At 41.8% G+C, this 22,558-nt stretch overlaps 1 protein-coding gene across 1 annotated transcript; it reads right to left on the bottom strand.

The window, feature by feature from the left end:
* Window positions 1-17,681: 17,681 nt before the first annotated feature.
* Window positions 17,682-22,086, bottom strand: LOC103406598 (putative casein kinase II subunit beta-4). The gene is made up of 5 exons (XM_070817301.1): window positions 21,436-22,086; window positions 20,524-20,742; window positions 19,107-19,216; window positions 18,855-19,020; window positions 17,682-18,210 (listed from the first exon to the last, which is right to left on the bottom strand). The coding sequence occupies exons 1-5, from the start codon at window positions 21,722-21,724 to the stop codon at window positions 18,080-18,082; spliced, it is 915 nt and encodes a 304-aa protein (XP_070673402.1). The 5' UTR covers window positions 21,725-22,086; the 3' UTR covers window positions 17,682-18,079.
* Between the last annotated feature and the right edge of the window lie 472 nt (window positions 22,087-22,558).

Here is a 22,558-nt window from a genome sequence, read left to right as displayed (position 1 = left end):
CGTTTACAACGTAACCACCAACCATATGATAGTAATAACAATCTGTATTAATCATTGCAACCTTAGCATAATCATATATCTTGTAAAACGTAGGATATTATACTTAGATGGGATTGCATTACACCACCAACGAGTAGTTTGTGCTAAATTAATTTAAACTACAAGAAAGGAAATTCATATTTTATAAGCAAATAAAGAAACACACAGCTCTAACCAACGTGAACAAAACAAACTTTGTTGTAAAAGCAAGTTGTTTGCAATCCCATTTAATTAGCACATCAAGTAGTAAGAATGTTTTTTCTTTTCTTTTTTTTCAGAAAAAAAAAAGTAAAAAGAATTTTGGCGGTCAAATGCAACGATATCTGATATTATATTCTTCTCATGTCGAGACTGAGAGAGAACCAAAGTTGAATACTTGTATAATATTCACACCACATTTTTTGGCCATTTCAATATAGTTACCGAGTTAGATTGTTCAAAAGGTTAAACCATAGAAAAAAATAAGAGAAATTTTATTTCAATCCCTACAATTACTATATATTGAACTTAAACTTTAAATATGAATTGTCCTTTTTACCTTATTGCATAATTACCATCATGTACAAGATGAAAGTAACAATAAAACTAAAATTATCAATAAATTTCTATCCAATAATCAAACTTTACCATCACGTAATCTTTATTTTACCAACAAATCCCATCACGCAGTTCTTTAATAAGCTTAACGAAGGAGGAGAGGATTTCTATAAAGTCCAACGGGTTCCTTCCCTTGTAAGCATTTTTTATGTCTTTTTTACTTTTTTTTTTTTTTTTTTTGTAATTTAAGACTTTGTTAGTTTGTCGTTTCGCTTCCTTAATTAGGTTTCTTTATAATCCCTTTTGAAGACATGAATTAGGGTTGTAGGTCAAGACAGTGTGTTGTCTCCAAAGTTCGAATCCATCATCATAAATTAGAATAGCTTAGAATATGATAATTTTAAATCCCACACCACAAACTCATGAGACTAAGCCCTGATTTGGTATTGAGGTGTTTCTGAAAAAAGTGGGTATCAAAAAAAGCTTCCAGCTTTTTTATGTTTGGTAAGCATTCAACTTCAGTTTTTTTTTCTTCATAGTTTTGGGTTAAAAAAGCCAAAAACACAAAGCTGCAAAACCCAACGTTGAAAAAAACGGCTTTTTTCGCTTGCCCAGCTTTTGCGCAAACCGATTTCACAAGAGGCGCTGATGCCTTTAATGAAATTTTCCAATACCAAAAATGACATTTAGCAATTAAATAAATTATACATTATACTCGTAGACTTCGTCGTCGACCCCGCCACGTCTCTCTTCCGTCCTCTCACAACTGTTTATAAATAGTTTATATGAATCTTATAAATGTAATAATAAAAGAAAAGATAAAAAAAAAATTATTATATAATATTCAACATCATATCGTTTTTAGTCATTTTACATAGTTGCAGCGGTTTTACATAAAAATTTACTAAACACTTTAACACTGCTTTTTTTGCTAAAAGCACTTTTACAAAAAAAATTACCAAACACTTTACTGCTTTATTTCACAGCTGTTTATTCTCGTAGCACAGTAAAAACAATTTTTTTTTCAAAGCACAGCAATACCAAACCGGCCATAAATGCCACACTTCAAACACTCCTACGCATTTAACTTCTAGATCATACATAGACCTGGCATTTGTGTCGTGTTTTCCGTGTTCATGTCGTTTTCATGTCATACCCGATATCTTAACGGGTCGTGTCGTGTAACACCCGTTAAAATAAACGGGTAAAATGACCCGACCCGAAATCGACTCGATAATATTAACAGGTAATATGATCCGATCCATTACCCATTAAGGAAAATATATTTTAAACCAATAAATAATCAAATGAAAAACATAATACTAAATAAGTATATACCATATTGTCACATCCAAAACATAAAAACGCATTTTTCTTTTAAGTATATTTTCACTTACCTAAAGTCTTTAATAGTTTTTTAATTAATGTAGAAGTGTAAAAAAATATAGAAAAAAATATATAAATGCTCGTAATGACAAGGTTTACGACTTTCATGAAGAGCTTAACTTCGAAATTCGCCACTATAATCATATAAAGCATAGATCAAAATTTAACTGTTGTTGTTTGTTGTTTACATTTACGCTTCATTGTTCTCATCAAATTTTGTTATTTTTCTTTTCAGATTTTCTTTTTTGAAAACTTGATCTATTAGAGGATGTAGGAAGATGAACAGTTTGGATCGTGATATTATATTTAGTGTTTTACGGTTAGTGAAAATATTGCTTGATGTTTATAAAGTTTCTACAAACATAACATTGACTCATATTTCAGTTAATCGTAAATATCGAAATGTGATATCATAGATCTGAACCGTTCATCTTCTTACATCCACTAGATGATCATGCTTTCAAAAAAGAAAATTTAAAAAATGAAATTCAGTAAGAAGAATAAAGCGTAAATGGCAATCGATGGTTAAATATAAATTTAAGGTTTATGAATTATAGTGTTGGATTTTGAAGCTGACCCTTTCATGAAAGTTGTAAAGTTTGTCATTATGAGTGATTGTATATTTTTTTTACATTTTTACACTTCTATAATAATTATTATTAATTTTATTAATTTTTCCCTCAAATAAAAAACATTATTCATGAAGGTTTGGAGGATTTTAAAAATCTAAACGATAATGTAAGTGTAACCATTATCTATTTGTGGAGGAATAATAATGAATCACGAGTGTTTATATATTCTTTCACATTTTTCATATTTGTATGTATATCTTCTGAGTTCTTGTCTATACAAATACTATATTAGTGTTGACCCTAAAAACTACTAAGCCTACGTGGCGCGCAGGCCGAGTAATCTATAAGCTAACTACGTCCTTCGGTGAATGCGGGGCGTGCCAACTCGTCGGCCGAGCTCGGCCGAGGAGTAAATTTGTTGATGTTGCGTTTGGTGCGCGGCTGACTTTTGCGTCTTACGATTGCGGCCGAGAAAGGAACACGTCTCGGCCTCTTGGGTTCTCGAACCTGAAGACAAGGCTACTATTCTTACGAAGTTCACGAATTGTCGTCGTCGGATTCGGTCATAGTGATGGTATTCGTCAGAGTAAACTCACGCCGAATCGACACCAAAGTGTAAGGGCACAGATACTTAAAGCGGATATGAGTCTCAATAGTGAACGTGGTTCGACCGTCTGAATGCCGAACTCTAAATCCCACTTGAGAGTATCCAATCATAAAATAACTCGGCGTGCAATGCGCCGAGCTCAGTAAGTTGTAACACCTCACTTCGCCGAGAAGGCTAATGAGATAACCTCAATTAATAAGGATTCAGAAACCTTTCTCAACCGAGACTTGGATAGGTAACCAACCGTCCTCGTCATAGTGCTGTTGATGCCAACGGAAGATGCTGTGAGATTGGCTGATTCTACGGCGATAGAGCTATCTATGCCGACTGAAGATATCACCGGTTGCTTTCACAGTGCTGTTGATGCCAATGGAAGATGTGTCAGCGAAAAGAGAAAATAAAAAATATCAAGTTGTTGAGAGAGTTTGCGTAGGGCAGTTGTGTGTTGAATTGGAGAGCCTTGAACGATGCACAACCTCCCTTATTTATAGCACCGGATACCTTCTAGGTCGAGTCAAAACCCTACTCGGATTAGGACTTCTTCTCTTAATCAAAAACCAACTCGACCAGTCCTTTTTCACCTCGATTTTGAACCCAATCCTTTATCGAGCCGGATTCACTTCCGAGTTATTAATCTCACCGAGACTCCTTATTGCGCCAGGATTCGACTCGTCTTGCAGTATGGCTTAACCGACCTAGGTTTGAAAGCCCACGAACTAAACGCTCCATGGTAACCTTGTCGTAAGGCCTTCCAGGCCGAGAATGATTCTATACTCGGCCCAAACTAATATTTTGGGCCCAAACATTGCCCCTCGCTTCTAAGGTCTTTGGCCTAAATCCTCTAGTCGAGCTCCGACCTTGAAGAAGCGAAACTAATACTCAAAATCCAAATACTCTATTTCCAAGGCGTATTTATTGAGCACGATTGCACGATCTTGATCCTGCTAACCAATACACCACGTGGCATCCTTTAACACGGCTAATCCCTAATGATGACGTTTAAAGCGTGCGGCTCCCTGAACCGTCATACCATCATAACCTTGTTGCTGAGCACAAACATGCCACCTTGATCCGCGAACCATTCACCATCGTGCAGACCCCAAAACGTCTTTCACCATAAATCTCGTCGCCACACGCAATCGTGCGCCCCTCAAAACACGAAACCTTCGATCTTTTCAACTGGATTCTCTGAATGTTCATAATGATTAGCGAATTCTTTGGTCGATTTTACCCTTCATTTTGAATTTCGAACGATTGCCCTTCTTTCCACAATTCTATAAATACCGAAATTCTCTCATTTGTACTTTACGCTTTCAAACTTTCTGAAATTTCTTGCCCTCATTCTCCAGTGAATCCCTTTCTTTTAGATCTTCGTCTTCAAACCCCCCAACCCAGAAAATTCCACTCGTGTCGCATCTTCAACCCACTTACAATGGCCTCTTTCATCTCCAAGCTTTCCAAGGAATGTGACCAATGCCAGAAAATTATTAATCGAAGTTCGATCAAAACCATCCGTTTTGAAAGTGACATGGGCACCCCTCATCAAATCTTGGGTCCTCTCTTCAAAGTGGTAGTACCACCAACCATCATTAGACTTCTTAAGGAGCACTGCATATCACCCTTGCTGCAAGGGTTTGAATGGTCGAAGTGGGACCTGGCAAGGCCTCAAAGTTTATGGCCCTCGACTACTACAGCCTGGGCAGCTTAGGTCGTACGAATGGAAAAACTCTTCGGCGAGCAATGGAAAGCCCTAGGCATCTACGACGCCATTCACCTTTCATTCATGGAAGTCATCCTGGACAAGGAGCTCCTCTTAGCAGCCTTATGCTTCTGGTGTTCGGTTACCAACATCATGGTCCTCCCTCTCGGCCTTATTGGTCCTACCATCCTTGACATTACTGCCATCTTGGGGACTTCCCTGACTGGGATCCCAATCGACGCCACCCTCTCTGAGTACCCGTCGAACCTTGACTTGAAGGTGCTTTTCGACAAACGAGCCCTAGAGACGCTGAGCGGTGAAGGCCAAGCACCCTCAAAAGAAGAAGTTCACAAACTTCACAAGAACTTCTTCAATTATAACACCCTCTATCTCCATTTTTTCGGTCGAGGAGAAGAGGCTCTGCGAGAAGGGGAACACGAGGCTTTCCTCTTCTATTGGTACAACAAATTTATTTGTTGTACCAAATCTATTAAATGTCCGGTCGAGAACATGCCAGTGGCCGAAGCCCTAGCTAGCAGTCACACTCTGGCACTCAGCCTGGCCATTCTCGCCCATCTCCTATGCTGCTTGGCCGAAACGACCCTAGATAAGGTTAACACGCACCAGAATGGTCCTCTCTGGGTTTTCCAACTTTGGTTGCAGGTCTACTTCGCCCCTCTTTGGCCAACGATCGTTGATTTCTCACCTACGGAAGCGTTCGGCCCTCAGCTGGCTTCTCGGCCAACACCCCCTCACCAAGCTGAAGAGGTGTTCAGATACTTTTTCACTCTCGACGATCTTTCTAATGACGAGTTCTTGATCTGTCGTCGTCGAGAATACCCTTTGTTGATCAGGCTTCCTACATCCGTGTAGGGCGCAGATGAAGATGTTGACCTTCGTCAATCCTAGGGTCTTTCGTGCTTACCTGTGACCTGCCTCTCGGTTGTGAGGGTCGCCGAGCGGGTTGGGAAGTGTATCATCCCAACTTCCTCGCTCGGCAGCTTGGCTACCTCTAAGGTTGCCCGGTCCCCCTTCTCTCCTCAAGGTCCGTCCTAAGCCGCATACGTGAACCCGGTTCTTTGAAGAAGGAATGCAATGACGCCAACAAAGAGTTCCAGGAGCGATGCCAAAAATTCTACCTTCAACCGGTCACTGCAAAATGTCTTAGCACCGATACCTTCGATAATTGGTGGGAAGAATACACTCATAGCTTCTTCAACGCACTGGTCGAATACGTCATTAACAAGATCTTCGACGATCATCCCCATAAAGCTCATACTCCCTAACCTAAAGAGGCTACCCATGGTATATAGCTTCATTTACATTTTTGGATATATTTGGATATATATATCCTTACTGTTATTGACTTGGCTTTCAATTCTCAAACAGCCGAGCGCCAAAAAAGGTAAAAGTGGTGGCTGTAATTGCAGCCAAGAAAAAGGTAAAAGCCGAGCAAACGACCCCGATAGGAGACTGAGACGGCCGCCGCAGTCCCTCATCCTACAAAACTCGTCAAGAAATTGGCAAATAAAGGGCAACGAGAAATTCATGTCATCTCTAGCCAAACATCGGGAACAGCCACTCCTGATGTTTCTCCTTCCACCCCAGCTGTACGCGTGCCGATGGTCGTGTAGCCGGCTCCGACAAGTCAGGCCTCTAAAGCTCGTCTTAACCCTCCAGTCGTGACTGGGCCAAGGATTGCTCCATTGGTTGAGCCCTCTGTAGTTTCTGGGTCGGTCGTTGCACCTGTCGTGGAAGAGGCAGTCCTTCTAGCCGAGAAAACTCCCCCTAAAAATCCAAAACACGCGGTAGTCGTTCTAGAAGAGAGTGACGTAAGCGATGAGATTCCGCTGGCGAGTCGCCTTCAACCACGCAATCAACTTCCCCCTACGTCCGAGGCAGCTGTCTAAGTCGACCTTTCTACGGCCGACCATGGCAAACGACCTGTTGTAGAGCCAGAGGAGAGCGATGGGAGTCACGAGATTCCGCTGGCGGGTCGCCTTCAACCCCGTAATCAACCTCCCTCTAGGTCCAAGGCAGCTGTCCAAATTGGCCATTCTGCAGTCGATCGTGGCAAACGACCTGCCGTAGAGCCAGAAGTGGCGGCGGAGACGCCCGTTCACCCGCAGGACCAGGACTTCAACATTCCTCCCCAAGAAGCCACTTCGGCCTTCGTAAGTAACCCTACCGCTTTCCTTGGTTATTTTTCTGTCTTAGAGCTCTAAACCAGGAAAATATTAAATGTCTGCCCACTCTTTTCATCGAAAAATCTAAGCGTCGAAAGGTGTTATCTATATTTATTAGCCGCCTCAATGGCCATCGAACGTAGATAACCTCCATCGACCGCGTGAACTGAGAAGCAGTTTAAGACACTGGGCTCAGCCATTAAGTTCTTTAGGTTCTAGCAACGAACCTGAAGATATGGCCGAAGTTTCATCTCGGCAGGTTTAACATAAAACTTTCTTGCTGTCTTTTTTGTGATGTCCTTGAGCTTACACTGATTTTTGGCTGCAGCCTTCATGGGAAGTCGAGTTCAAAGCTCTCTTGTCAAGCACTACTGGAGCGGCTGGTTCTTCGACCACCACAACTGAACCCGCTGATTCAACTACTCTGGCTTGGTTGCAAGAAGCTTTGTCTCTCTCGGCATCGCAAGTCCTTGAGTGCAAAGGTCTTAATTTGTTGGGTACATGCCTAAACGATCTCGGAGCCGATGGTCAAATGAGCACCGAGGCTATTGTTCAAGCATCGTCCGCCTTGGAGCGCGTTCGGGAAACCTTTAGTGTCCTCGAGAACGCTCTGAGGGCTGAACAAGATCTAAAAGTGGTCGTGGCCGTCCAAGACGCTATTCGGCTGAAGATCGATGCCTTAAAGGCGAAAGGAGAAGCCTTGGCTAACCTCGACCGTCAAATAGCCGAATTGGCAAAACAAAGGTCGGCTATTGCTTCTGAGCTTGTGAAGGACTTTGAGTCGGGCTGCAAAGATTGTTTAACCGAGTATGTGGTGAGAGCGAAACGAATCGAGCAGTTGAAGATGGACAAGAAGAACCGGCAAGCCGAGGTCATAATGGGCGAGGTGCGGTGGTTGGAGCTGAAGGCCCTTCTCGGCACTCTTCTTCTTTCTTCACCCTGAATTTATTCAAATGTAAACTGATCGACCTATTCACTTTGTGTATTCTTTTATCGATCTTAATGAAATGAATTTCTATTCCCACATTTCCCATGTGACTGGATAGTACTTCTTTAAAAACTTCCCATTGATTGGTAATTTGTGAACTAAACTGGTCCGATCTCTAAGATGATATGCGTCTTTGCCGAGAACCTTATGTATGACTAACGGCCTTTCCTAATTCAATGACCATTTGCCGAACCTAGGATCTTTAATTCCTATGGGCAACATAGTTTGCCAAACTAATTCTCCTTCGCCAAATGTTTTCTGTTGGACCTTTTGATTATAGGCTCGCTCGGCAATCTGTTTTTGTGCCACCTGCAAGTTATAAGCATCAAGTCGCGCTTCTTCTAAATCTTCTAACTCCTGTCTCATGGACTGATTATATTCGGCGCTGAACAGACTACTTTGTTCAATTATTTGCAACAAATTTATGCTTAACTTGACTGGTAACATTGCATCATGTTCGTAGGTTAGTGCATACGTGGTTGTCCTAGTCGCCGATCGGAGCGATGTTCGATATGCCCATAAAGCCTTATTTAACTTTAAATGCCATATGCCAGGCCTTTCTTTTATTATTTTCTCGAGAATACCGATCAACAATTTGTTACTTGCCTCGGCCTGCCCATTTGCTTGTGGATAATACGGTGTAGACCGTTCAAGCCGAATTTTCAAACTTGCAGTATATTCTTTAAACCTTTTGGCTGTAAAGATTGTGCCATTGTCAGTTATGATCGCTTCTGGTAAACCGAATCTGGTCACAATGTGTTCTTTCACAAAGTCGCAAACTTCCTTAGATGTTAGCTTCGCATACGATTTTGCTTCGCCCCACTTAGTGAAGTAGTCGGTTGCTACTAGTATCCATGCGTGCTTGGCAGCCCTGGAAGATGGTGTGATTTTACCGATTACGTCCATGGCCCATCCTCTAAACGGCCATGGTTTGGTGATCGAATGTAATGATTCAGCCGGGACCCTTTGTATAGGACCATGAATCTGACATTGTATGCACCCTCGTGCGAACTCGATACAATCCTATAGTATTCTTGGCCAAAAATAGCTGTGTCGTCGAAGCAACCATCGCATTTTACATCCGGACTGATGAGCTCCGCAAACCCCTTCATGGACTTCTGTGATTACTTGAGCACCCTCTTGGGGGCCGAGGCATAACAGTAATAGACCATCCTCACCTTTTCGGTATAACTTGTTTTGATACATGACATAGTTTGTGGCGTGAACTCTTGTTTTACGACTGTGTTTTCCATTGGGATTGTCAAGATACTGCATAATGGGCTTTCTCCAATCATCTGGTATTGCCTCGATGGCGCAAACATCTATAAGGTCTTGTCGGTCTAACAACGAAGGTAAGGACATGACTCTTGTGCGTATCACGTTGTCGCGGCGGAGGATTTGTTGGTTAACCAAGGCCGGGTATAGTTGTCGTAACATGGGTATTTCTCGGCCTAGCTTGCCCCCTAGGGGTTGTGCATTAGAGGAGATTTGAGCCAATTCGTCGACGTCGGTATTATGAATTCGGGAAATATGTTCAAATGTAATATTGTCGAAGGATTCGGCCAAATAGCTGGCGACCATGTGATAGGGTGTCAGGGTACAACTCATGCATCAAAAAGAACCATTAAGTTGGTTAATCACAAGTTCGGAGTCGCCGAGGATGAGGGCACGGGTCACCCGCAAGTCATGAAGGATTCCAAGGCCGATGATAAGGGCTTCGTATTTGGCCGGATTATTTGTGCATTCAAAATCCAACTTGAGCGAAAAATACCAACGATCGTGGTTTGGGGATTGAATAACAATTCCAACGCTAGCTGAGGATGAAGTACTTGAGCCGTCAAAGTACATCGTCCAGTAGTTATCGCGCGTTTCAACCATGCCGATTTCGACGTCGTTGCCCCCAAAACCATATGGGGACTGGTGTTGAGCAAGGAAATCAGCCAGTGTCTGGCCTTTGACCGCTTTCTAGGGCACGTATTGCAAGCTAAACTCAGACAACGCCATTGTCCACTTCCCAATTCGACCTTTTACGATTGGTCGAGTGAGCATGTAGCGGATGACGTCGGTCTGAGCAATAACTTGGGTTACCGATGGGAGCATGTAATGTCGAAGCTTGGAGGCAGCGAAAAATACGGCTAGACAGAGCTTCTCAACGGTGGAATAATTGATCTCCGGTTGATTAAGATTTCGACTTAGGTAAAAAATAGCCTGCTCTCGTCCGACGTCGTTGTCTTGCGCGAGGAGACAGCCAATGGACTCTTCGACCGCTGAGATATATAGCTTGAGAGGCTTATCGCGCCGAGATGGGACAAGGACATGTGGTGTCGTGAGGGAGACTTTGATTTGCGTAAACGCCGCCTGATGCTCGGCTGTCCACTCAAATTTATCTGAGTAATTGAGTTTCAAAAATGTAGAGAACGCTTTCATTTTACCTGTCGAGTTAGTTATAAATCGGCGGAGAAAATTTATCTTACCGAGTAAGGACTGGAGCTGTTTCTTCATCGTCGGGGGTGGGGCATTGATGATTACGTGTGCTTTATTTTCATTCACTTCAATCCCACGGTGGTGCACGAGAAAACCGAGAAAATTACCGGTTGACACACCGAAGGTACATTTGGCAAGATTCATTTTGAGATTGTGTTGACGCATGCGGAGGAAAGCCTGTTGGAGATCATTCAAATGTGACTGCCGGCGTTTAGATTTGATTACAACATCATCGATGTACACTTCGATGATGGTTCCAATTAAATCATGGAATATGGTGTTCATTGCTCGTTGGTATGTGGCACCGGCGTTCTTGAGGCCGAATGGCATAATAACCCATTTGTACGTACCAAGTGCCCCTGGGCAGCGAAAAGCGGTCTTGTATACATCGGCTTCGGCAATGAAAATTTGGTTGTACCCGGCATCATGTCTATCCATAAAAGATAAGATCACATGATTCGCTGCAACATCGATTAACAAATCCAAAATCGGCATTGTATACTCATCTTTGGGAGTTGCCAGATTCAAATTTCTAAAGTCGATGCAAATGCGCAATGCACCACTTTTCTTTAAAACAGGAACGATATTTGCCAGCCATTCGACATATCGAGCTATTCGAATGAACCCTGTTTTCAATAGACGAACTAGTTCATCCTTGATGTCGAGTTGCACTTCGGTCGAGAATCGTCGAGGTGGTTGACGGAAGGATTTACACCCAGGTTTAATACGTAACTCATGCTCGATGAGAGTGCAATCTAAGCCAGGCATCTCGTGGTAACTCCAAGAAAAACAATCTTTGACCTCCTCAAGCAGAGCACGAAGTTCAGCTTTCATAAGTTGGGGGAGCAAAGCACTAATAAATAAAGGTCGTGGGTGATCGGCCGTTCCAACATTAATTTCTTCCAACGGGTCCTTGACTTGGGGCTAATTGTCTTCGAGCTTGGCCGGGGCAGCTTGAATTTTGTCAAGAGATAAGACAGGACCATTATCTCCTTCGGCGAGGAACTCTACGAGGTTAACGCCTGAATTTGGTTGCTTATATATAGTATACCAATGAGCCAGCAGTCGTTCCATAGTAGATGAAACTGCTCATTGTGATTACGGCCGGCAATGTTTACTGCTAAAGGAAGCACCCCTTTGGTTTGGGATTTGTCTCTGACGAAATTGCTCATTGTGATCCCATAGGGGATAAGTTCATCATTGGAGCGACGTAACGCCTTCATGATGTTTACAGGCATGATATTAACAGTGGCTCCACAGTCGACAAAAACTTTGGAGACTGGATACCCTTCGATATGGGTCGTTACATACAATGGCTTCAAATGATGAAGTTTGGCCGATAATGATCGAGGAAATAATTAGGCCAAAGCTGCCTTGAGGTTGTCATTTTTTGTTGTTGACTCAACTTCGGCAATAGTTACAAAATCAATGTGATCGGATTCCTTGGCAACTACGTCGCCATCGAGGAAATTCAGTTGAGATGTGCTCGACTGAAAATCAGCGGGCAAAACATGAACTATACTGATTTCCATGTTATCCAGGACCGACGGGCCCATCGAGTTACGATCATCCTTTTCAGGCTCTTCTCTTTCAAGGTCACCGACTGCGGCATCTGCTTCCGTCAGAGTTGTAATAAGAGACTCATCTGCTCATTCTTCAATGGTGTGTTCCCGCGGTGTCTCTTCAGAAGTCTGTTTGTTTTGTTTAGGTTCCTCAGGTGCGTCTGAAATCAGAATTGTGTCTGGGATTGGTGCCAGGATACGAGCTTGCTCTTCGTACATTATACGGGCATCCCTGGTGTCGAGATAGGCATCCAACCGTGCGACTCGTGTTATTTCATCAGCCGTAAGGCCGAAGAGAGAAACGACCGAAAAGACTTCGAAGTGGTATCATAAATACTGAAGGTCCTTCAATGAGAAAGGAAGGTCTGCCGCATCGATATCAGTGTATGGGTCGGCTTCAAAGCCAAGGACTCGAGCTTCTTGTATGTGTTGGAACCTAGCTTTTAACCCTGGGTCTGAGGTTTTCTGAATATTCGCTCGGCATCCGGGCAAGTTCGGATGAGATCAATTGTATCTTGACATGCTTTCGGCAAACCATATAGATCGTTAGCCGAATGCTTTTTATGAAACTCTCGCATATATTCCAAGGCCTCCCCAAGGAATGGTGGATGTAAATTCCGTCGAATTTTGATCAAAGGTTCTTGTGGGGTTAGTAGGGGGAGTTTTCTTTCAGCCTCCTGCCTGAAGTGCTCGAGGCATGCCTTCATTTCCCCGGGCTGAAGAAGAAGTTTGATCCGTTTATTAGCCTCCTCAAATGTGGTTTCAAGATCTCAATTGACCAACTGTTTCCGTTGAACCATCTTGTCATAATAGTTGGGGATGGTCGTTCATCATCATTGGTAACTATTTCCTTTGGTCGCCATTTAGAGACCGAAATTTCTTGGGCTGCCCGTCGGCGGGCCATGCAGTCTATTTTTTGGTGCCGACGTTTCTGGGATTTGGACAGTGCAGTGTAGACACCTTTTGAAGAGTGATATGTATACCATCGCTGGTCTAGAGGTTTGGGAGGTTTGAAAGTTTTATGGTTCTGCGATGATTCTGAGCTGTTAGAATTACGTATGTAATAATCTTCGTCATAAAACGGAGCATCAAAGTCAAGCACCGTCTGACTGAAGGTTTCTCTTCAACCCGTATTTTAGGGCCGATTCTATCGAAAACCCCTTAATGTTGATCTGCGTCGAGCCCCTTCTGCTGTGTTGCGGTTGTAGGTTGTTCCATCGTGGCCATAGACGACTCTTCCTTCGGCTCGGCGCTGACATTCGCTTTACAATTTCTGCATAAAAACGCCAACCCACTTTCTTGGTCAGTGTTGTAATCTGTCATGGGCTTGACAATAGCGGGTCCCGTGGGAGCTGTAGGTGGTTTGTTTGAACGAAAATCAGCATTGAAACGTGGCCGAGAATTCTGATTCAAGGAACGTTCGGTTGTAACAACCTCTACCTTCCCTTTTCCTTTGTCCCTAGGGAGGCGAGCATCTACCATATTTATTGTTGCCGTGGGAAATGGGTCGGTATCAACACTCATTTTTTTCTCCCGAAATCTGAGTTTGCCGTTATCAATCCAGCTTTGCACGTGGTCTCAAAACAGGACGCAATTATTTGTCGTATGTTTACTTGAATTATGATATTTTCAATATATCTTTCCTTTAAGCTCTTCGGCCTTGGGAATGTTATGCCCAGGCCGAAGTTTGATGATCTTCGCTGACAACAATTGATCAAAAATTATGTCGGCCTTTGTAATATGAAAAGTATAAACTTTTGACGTTTTCATTGTTTCTTCAGTGGCTGAGCGGGTTTGACTTCCTTAGAGTCAATTTGAGTCAATGCCTTGCAAACGTATGGCTTATCTATTACTATCTCAGCTGCGTCCACGCTGACGTATTCACCTTCGGTCGATGTGTAATTGACAGTGGGATTTTTGTAGATCGTCCCTCGAGATGGAGCTTTCGATATCTTCTCTTCGCGGAGTAAATAATCATATTGCTTGACATGCTGGGCTAGTTCATACATATCCCGAAAGTTTACCCCCAAGAATTTCTTTTTGTATTCTACGTCAAGACCGTTTAGAGCAAGTCTGACAAATTCGACTTCGGGGAGAGGTACTCGGCACCAATTCCTGGTCGATTTAAATCTGGTAAGATAATCCATTGGTGACTCATCGATGCTTGAGCCATCATCGCTAATGAGGACACTGACATTTCCATCCCTCGCCGATAAAACTGCTCATGAAATTTCTCGACCAACTCCTCCCAGCTCTAGACGAAATTCGGTGGGAGGTTGATATACCAAGCAAATGCTGAACTGGTCAGCAAAAAGTTGAAAAGTCGTAGCTTGTGAAAGTCGCTATTAACATCTCCGCATTGCGCGATGAAACGAGCCACATGTTCTAATGAGGATAAGGATGATTCTCCGGCAAAAAGGCTAAAATCTGAGATTTTGAAACCTCTAAGGTATTCGAACTATTCCACATAAGCTAGATACGGATGTATAAATTTAGGGAACTTCGACCCTTTTTTCATGGCTGAATCGATCATCCGCTGAACCTCGGTCATATCAACATGTGTGGCTTCTACTCTATGGTCGGACCCGCCTGGCCTACTATTCGATCCTCCTCCTTTTTAAGAGTCAATTGGCTTGAGCCGAGCAGGAATTGACTCGGCCTGTACAATTGGTGGCAGATTATATCTTGGTGGCAAGTGCTGAAAAAGATCGAAAGACCTGCCGTCGTTGACTTTACTAACCAGTATTTCGAGCAATCTGGTTTGTGTCTCACTGGTATTGCGTATCACGTCATGCAGTTTATCGATTCCTTGACTAAGCGTCTGTTCAACCGTCCGAGACTGCTCGTCAAGTCGTTTTCGAAGAAACGATCTTGTTGGTGGATCAGATCCTTCGCCACCATCCTCGTCACAATCCTCCACTATCCCTTCATTGAGAATGCAGGTGTTTCTGTTAGGGACTTCTAGACTGCGAAGCTGACCGCCGAGATTAACTTCCCTTTCTCGACGAGTCGCGCTTGTGGACTCAGGTGTCATGGCGTTAAGGGGATTCTGCACTTGTGGCACACTTTGTCTTATGTTCTGAATCGGCAAATCAACTGTTGATTTTCCCATAGCTGTTTTCTTTTTTACCGATCGTGTTTCAATTGGCATGAACTTCGTAGTTTAGCACTAGGTCCCACTGAGCGTACCAAAATGTTGACCCTAAAAACTACCAAGCCAACATGGCGCGTAGGCTGAGTAATCTATAAGCTAACTACGTCCTTCGGTGAATGCGGGACGTGCCAACTCGTCGGCCGAGAAGTAAATTTGTTGATGTTGCGTTGGGTGCGCGGTTGACTTCTGCGTCTTGCGATTGCGGTCGAGAAAGGAACACGTCTCGGCCTCTTGGGTTCTCGAACCTGAAGACAAGGCTACTATTCTTACGAAGTTCACGAATCGTCGTCGTCGGATTCGGTCACAATGATGGTATTCGTTAGAGTAAACTCACGCCGAATCGACACCAAAGTGTAAGGGCACAAATACTCAAAGTGGATATGAGTCTCAATAGTGAATGTGGTTCGGCCGTCTGAATGCCGAACTCTAAATCCCACTTTAGAGTATCCAATCATAAAATAACTCGGCGTGCAATGCGCCGCTCAGTAAGCTGTAACACCTCACTTCGCCGAGAAGGCTAATGAGACGACCTCAATCAATAAGGATTTGGAAACCCTTCTCGACCAAGACTTGGATAGGTAACCAACCATCCTCGCCGCAGTGCTGTTGATGCCAATGGAAGATGCTACGAGATCGGCTGATTCTACGGCGACAGAGCTATATATGTCGACTGAAGATATCACCGGTTGCTTTCACAGTGCTGTTGATGCCAACGGAAGATGTGTCAACCAAAAGAGAAAATAAAAAATCTCAAGTTGTTGAGAAAGTTTGCGTAGGGCAGTTGTGTGTTGAATTGGAGAGCCTTGAACGATGCACAGCCTCCTTTATTTATAGCACCGGATACCTTCTAGGTCGAGTCAAAACCCTACTCGGATTAGGACTTCTTCTCTTAATCAAACACCAACTCGACCAGTCCTTTTTCACCTCTATTTTGAACCCAGTCCTTTATCGAGCCGGATTCACTTCCGGGTTATTAATCTCGCCGAGACTCCTTATTGCGCCAGGATTCGACTTGTCTTGCAGTATGGCTTAACCGACCTAGGTTTGAAAGCCCACGAACTAAACGCTCCATGGTAACCTTGTCGTAAGGCCTTCCGGGCTGAGAATGATTCTATACTCGGTCTAAACTAATATTTTGGGCCCAAACAATTAGTTTATTTTAATTTTGGACAACATGTTAAGTAAAATTTATCCTAGTAATGATAATAAGGAACTCTCATAATAAAAATAAATAATGACTAAAACTTTTTTTTAAACTTATATAGAATAATAATACAAAACTATATATTTAATATAGAATATATTGTATATATTAATATGGCTATTGTATTTTATAATAAATCTTTTAGTAATTAAACTTTAAAATTATCAAAATAATTTTTTTCTTAACGGGTCGAAACGGGTTACCCATGTTAAGAACCCGTTATTAATGGGTTCTTAACGGGTCGCCCGATAATGACCCGATAAGTTATCGTGTTGACCCGAAACCCGTTATTTTCGTGTCATGTCAGAAACTGCCGGGTCTAATCATACACTCATAGCCATTTATCTTCAAATAACAGGATTTAACTTTCTGAATCGCTGCTTGTTAAGAGTGGGATTTCCAATATGATAAGTGAGAAACCCCTTGGTCATCCTGTCAATCATATCCAAGTCATATTGAAACATGGCATCAGAAATTCCCACCATCCCTGGATTCTAGCTGTTGAAAACTGAGAAAACAGTGGTGAATCGTCCCCAGCCGTCAGATAAAAAAGAAGCAAACCTTTTGGGAAAACAAGCACATCTCCTTATGTAAGAACCTTTTGGAATGGCTCGTTTTGGGTGTCAATAAACTCAGCAAGCACAATTTCTTTGCTCACAAAGAACAGTTCGGATGCCTGGGGTGGGAGTGGAGGCTCACCACGCCATCGATTCTCACGACTGCTCGCGCACTGAGGGGCCTAAGTAAGTTGAGTCTAAAAAGAAGTTATATGAATTTAATTAGATACAGAAACAACACTTTCAAACTAACAAGTTTTGATATGCTAATTGGAAGCATGTCTTAAGATAAATTCATGGGAAAGTTCGCATCCGCTTGGGAATGTATTAAGGTTCATTTTGCCAGTCAGGCATCTGCGGAGGGTTTCGTTTACGTCAAGGAGAAACCGAAAAGTTCCTTATCTATAAAACATAAATTTCACGTAAGGCACGCGTGGAGCGATACATCAACGGTAAGATGATTGTTTTACCTGCCAATTTCCACGCATGCCTTGCATGGCACTTCCGTCTAACAGAGTGACAATTTTCAATTTGTCTTTGATTATAAACAAAACACGACTGCGGAGACCTCGTTGAAAATAATATTACAAGCACCAAAAATGTAAAAACAAAAAACCTAGAGAAACCAAACTCATCATTATACTTGAAAAAACATCCAAACTATAGGAACCAAACAACACCTTGCATGAACAAAATGGAAAACTCGTGTCTAAGTGCGATTCTTGGCATTGCATCCATCAAGCATGATAGTAGCACATTATAAATATATATATAAACAGGTACAAGTAGCATAGGACCGGAGCATGATTAATCACAGTAAAAGGAATGATAAACACGAGCCGCAAATGCAAAGCATATCAATCTCAGTAAACAAAATTAAATAATCTTACAAGTGCTCCGTTAATCTCATGATTAAAATTCAAAGAAAGGTTTGCCACTTTGCTCTGCTAATAGACGGTACATCACTTGTGGTACTTTCTGAGCTACTGCATCTTACCTCACTTGTCACAGACGTTCCCTTTACCAATGGAGGCATGAAGCACGATAACAACTGAAGCTGGTTAATAGTAAATCTCATCACAGGTTTTGCCCATTGCACTGTGGTTACGGCTTGTGGAGCTTGAAACCAAAAACTCTTGGCACGTAACTCTGTGACGCCTTTTGTGGCTTAAGGTGCCCATATGTCATCAAGAACAAGTGCGGAAATGTGGTTCCAAAATATGCTCCATCAATATCTTCAAAGTGTTAAGGAAATCAAGATATAAAATCAGAAAGCCAAACAACACTATAAGATGGTAAAATAATAACCGTGCATCTGTAGAGAGAGAGAGAGAGAGAGAGAGAGAGAGAGAGAGAGACTGGATAAGAACAAATGAAGTGATTTCATAACCAGAGTTATGCAAATCTGATAATATCAGTTGCATGAAGGACATAAGACCCTCTTGATGGTTTACCATAGCTCATTTATAACCACCAGCAGACATTCAAGTGTCCACAAACTCAGTGGTTACACTTCCCACTCAATGATCAAATAAAATCCACGTCCAAATTTCTGGCTACTGATATTGGCACTTGCAAATGGAAGATGTATTGTTGATCAGTTAAAGTAGGTTTTTCAAGCAGTTGCACTAAGCCTCGTGCCAACCACAAGACCGGAATGAAACTGCTAAAAATGTAGACGACCCTGAGAATAATATTACTGTCAAATGAGATTTACAAGAGAACACTGAACTTGAGCTACAAAAGTCCAAAAAGGGTAGAGTTTCTTTCGTCAAAATTAATAATAAGACTCATCTAACAATTGAAAAGCTAAAACTGAAAAGAGAGAAGTATGAAAAGAACTTTAGTGCATACGCAAAATTTAAGCATGCAAGGATACTGCCTTGGTACTTCGATCGAGGGTAATATATATCTTCGCATTTGGGGCAGTATATTTTTACAGTGCTTGAACGAGGAATGTCCGATTGACCAACTGGAAGGCAGGGTTGTCCACAGCAGTAAACTCTTGGGCATCTTCCAAAGTCATAGCTCTTGTATTTCTCCAACTGTAGAACTTTTAAGATCAATATTCTGACAAATAAAGATCCAATAAGAAACCAAAATATAGAACTCACAATAGTCAGAATCTTACCATTGCAGACATTCCTTTGCTAGTCAGTATGTATCGAACATGTATAAGACCGTATAGCATCTCCGCTGCTGATTCAACCAACTCATTCTGCTCTTCAGTGAACATGTCACCTGTACAGAGGTCCCCATATATTAGGTGCCTCAATGACAAAAAGGTAAAAGGAGCACAACCAGAGAAGATAGACAGAGAGAGACAGAGGTTAAGACAGACGGACATAGACAGGATCCATTAACTCATGGGTATACTGTATTTCATCATACATTACTAACTGCTATCCAAGTTTCAAACCCAATATAATCTTTTTTATAGGTTATTTAAAGTTCTAAGCCAGTTTTATCTAGGAATTGCATGCTTTGACTTTTGAACTCAGACTCCCACATTGATATTTCAAAATTAAGTATTCATATTTCATACCCATAAAAATTTTAGTCTCAAAACCCACACCATAAGCTAATTTACGAATATTTGTTCCATGGTATATGCAAAACCAAATCAAGAAAATATCAATGTTAATGGGCAGCCGGTGTCCGCTGCAGGCACGGTTAAATGGCGTCACCCAATATGCAGTAAGATGTCCACTACCAGTAACCATACTAAACATATCAAGGCTTCTTGACTCAGATCTCACACAAGGCCATGACTACCAATTGAAGACCCAATAGGGTGTCACAAATCTTCCTTATTGCCAACTACTTCATAAGTTTCACATCCATCTATAATCCACTAGACTATTTTACTCATATAACCTAGAACTGCACCAATTTCTTTTCATGGAATATATTTTCAAGTAACTTGCTAATCAACTAAACTAAACTACAAATACAAACTACCTTATGTAACACATTACCTGGTTCGTCTCAAAACCAGTTTATATAATTCAAGCATACTATCCATATTTCTGATACATATTGTTTGAGAAATTGAAAAAAAAAAAAAAAAAAAACTAAATCTAAGCATTTCAAAATGTGCCAACAGCCAAGTAATGCTTGTGCACAAAGCATGGATTAATATCCAAAAACACTAAGGGCTCGATTGGAAATTCTTTTAAATGACTGAAAGTAATGTTTTTGGAACCAATCCTTAGTAAAAATGCAAGTTAATCCTGGAAAACACTTGAAGTGCTTCCTGCAAGAAGCACGTAACTTGTGCTTCTTGCAGAACACACTTCAAGTGCTTTTGGAACGCAAAAACATTTTCTCTAAAAGCGCTTTCAGTCATTTAAAAACACTTCCTAAATGAGCCCTAATAGACTTTCACTCCAAGGAAGATTTATTAAAAGAGAGTGGCCTAAATTTAACAATCCAATAGCACACAATTGTTATTAACTTTACTTTTAAGAGATGTAAACAAGATTATTTATACACGCGCACTCACACACAACATAGTAAAAACCCCATTAGCATAGACAAATTCTTACCATGAGAAGATTCAACATCCAAAATAAGATCAAGTGCATAATCATAATATGGAACTTGGCTGCTCAAACCGCAGAGATTAAAATCATCTTGAATATATTCATCATCCACTTCACAAAAAAATTCATTTCCTCGCAAATTGCAGAACCATGAAATCCAAGATGTGTCATCTCCATCAGAACCACTGACATCTGATTCTTCACTGTCTGTTTCAGATTCCTCTGCAATTAAATCAAATTAACCATGTAAAAATGACATGGCATTTCCCAATGCAAGTGCCTACCCAGTATATTTTTAGTCCTTTTCTACGACTTTCATGCTTATTCAATAGAAAAAGTGAACAACACTAAAAAGATGTCAAAGTCCACAACCGTGAGACTAGAATTTGGAAAAGAATTAAATTGAAAACTTTTAAGACTTGGAAGAGCTAAGAATCTTTCCATTCAAGGTATCACTCTACTCCGAACGGGCAATAAATGCGTGAACTTTCAACTTTTCAATATCAAAATCATTGCATAAATAACTAAAAGTAGCATATATAATCAGGGCCCCTTTACAAACATAAACTCAGCGTACAATAACATTAGACCCACATTCTATATATTCTCGGAGACTAATCCGTAATCACACACATAAAAGACAATGAAATTCAAAATTAGCACGTCAAAACGTCAAAACCATTACATACGGAGCAAGCCCAGATCATTTAAGAAAGTTGCTGCTAATTACCTTAGTCCTAAAACACATTACTATCTATCCACTCCCCATAAAATACGAAAACAAAAACCATCACACCAAAATCTAACAAATTCACTTCTAAATAACCAAGAAAACGAGTTACCAATTATTCATATACCAACAAATTAAAACAAAAAAATCCCGAAAAACAACGAGAGAGCAAAAACAAGACCAACCATCAGAGCATTTGTTCTCAGCGAGCGACGCGGCCGCGGCGGCAGCAGCACGGTGATCGAGTTGAGATTTACCAGCGGAAGTGGAGGGCACAGAGAGCCTCTCTTTGTCTTTACTGTTAGCCAAAGCTCTCGATGTGGAAGTCGAGGAATTCACTAGGTGCTTGTCCAGCGCATCGTTGATGCGCCTGCGTTCCAGCGCATCGTTGATGCGCTTGCGGTCCAGCGACCCACCAACAATCTCTGTTTTCGATGACCCGCCAACGCCTCCACCGCCACGTTCCCTATACATGGTCTAATTTCGAACCCCCTCGGGTGAATTTTGGCTCTTGGATTTGGAGCGAGAGAGAAGGGAGAAGGGGGTGTCAAGCCCTTTGGTGGTCTTCCATGTCGTGGTGAAGCGTTCGAATAAACCCTAGATTTTCGAGGTGGGGTTAGGCGGTGTAGGTGTTTTGGAGGTTCTGAGGATCGGGGAGAGATGAAAGATTAGAGACGCAGAGAGCCAGGGGAGGAGGGAGAAAGGAAGGCAGAGCTAGGGTTTGGGGGAGGGAGGGAAAGATGAGGGGAGAGGTACACGAGCTTGTGAGCAAAATGCTCTATTCTTTGGTTTTTTTTTTTTTTTTTCCTTCTTCATTTTCTTTAATTTTTTTTTTCATCAAATTTTCTTTAATTGTTTTTTTTTTAAACTAGGGTTCAGAAGACCTAAAATTTTAAACAAAATAATGTGGTTGTAGATGATTGAATTATTGTTAAAGTGTCGAAAATCTCAAATCTCAAACCTCAACCAAGTTGTTAGTCTGACACTTTTAGGGCATGTTTGTTGCATCGGCTTAGGTGGGACTAGACTAGCTAGGACTAGTAGTCACATGTTTGGTATGCCAAAGATTAACTTGAATGGTATTAAACTGGACTCACCTCGACTGTTGGCCTCACTAAGGCCTCGTAATTAATCTTGGTCGAAAGCTTGGTATTAGACGAGACTAGAAAGAAAATGAGGCTGCCAGTCTCACCCCACTCCTTATGCACTTCCCTTTTCCCTTAATTCTCTCTAGTTGTACTAGATCTGTACTCCCTTTTCCAGCCAAAATGGTCTACAAAGAAGGTGTTTTTAGCACCTTCACCAAAC

The sequence above is a fragment of the Malus domestica genome, chromosome 02, assembly GCF_042453785.1.
Source record: "Malus domestica chromosome 02, GDT2T_hap1".
Taxonomy (NCBI): Eukaryota; Viridiplantae; Streptophyta; class Magnoliopsida; order Rosales; family Rosaceae; genus Malus; species Malus domestica.
Note: the sequence above shows the minus strand (reverse complement) of the source record. Positions and strands in the feature narration are given on the sequence as shown.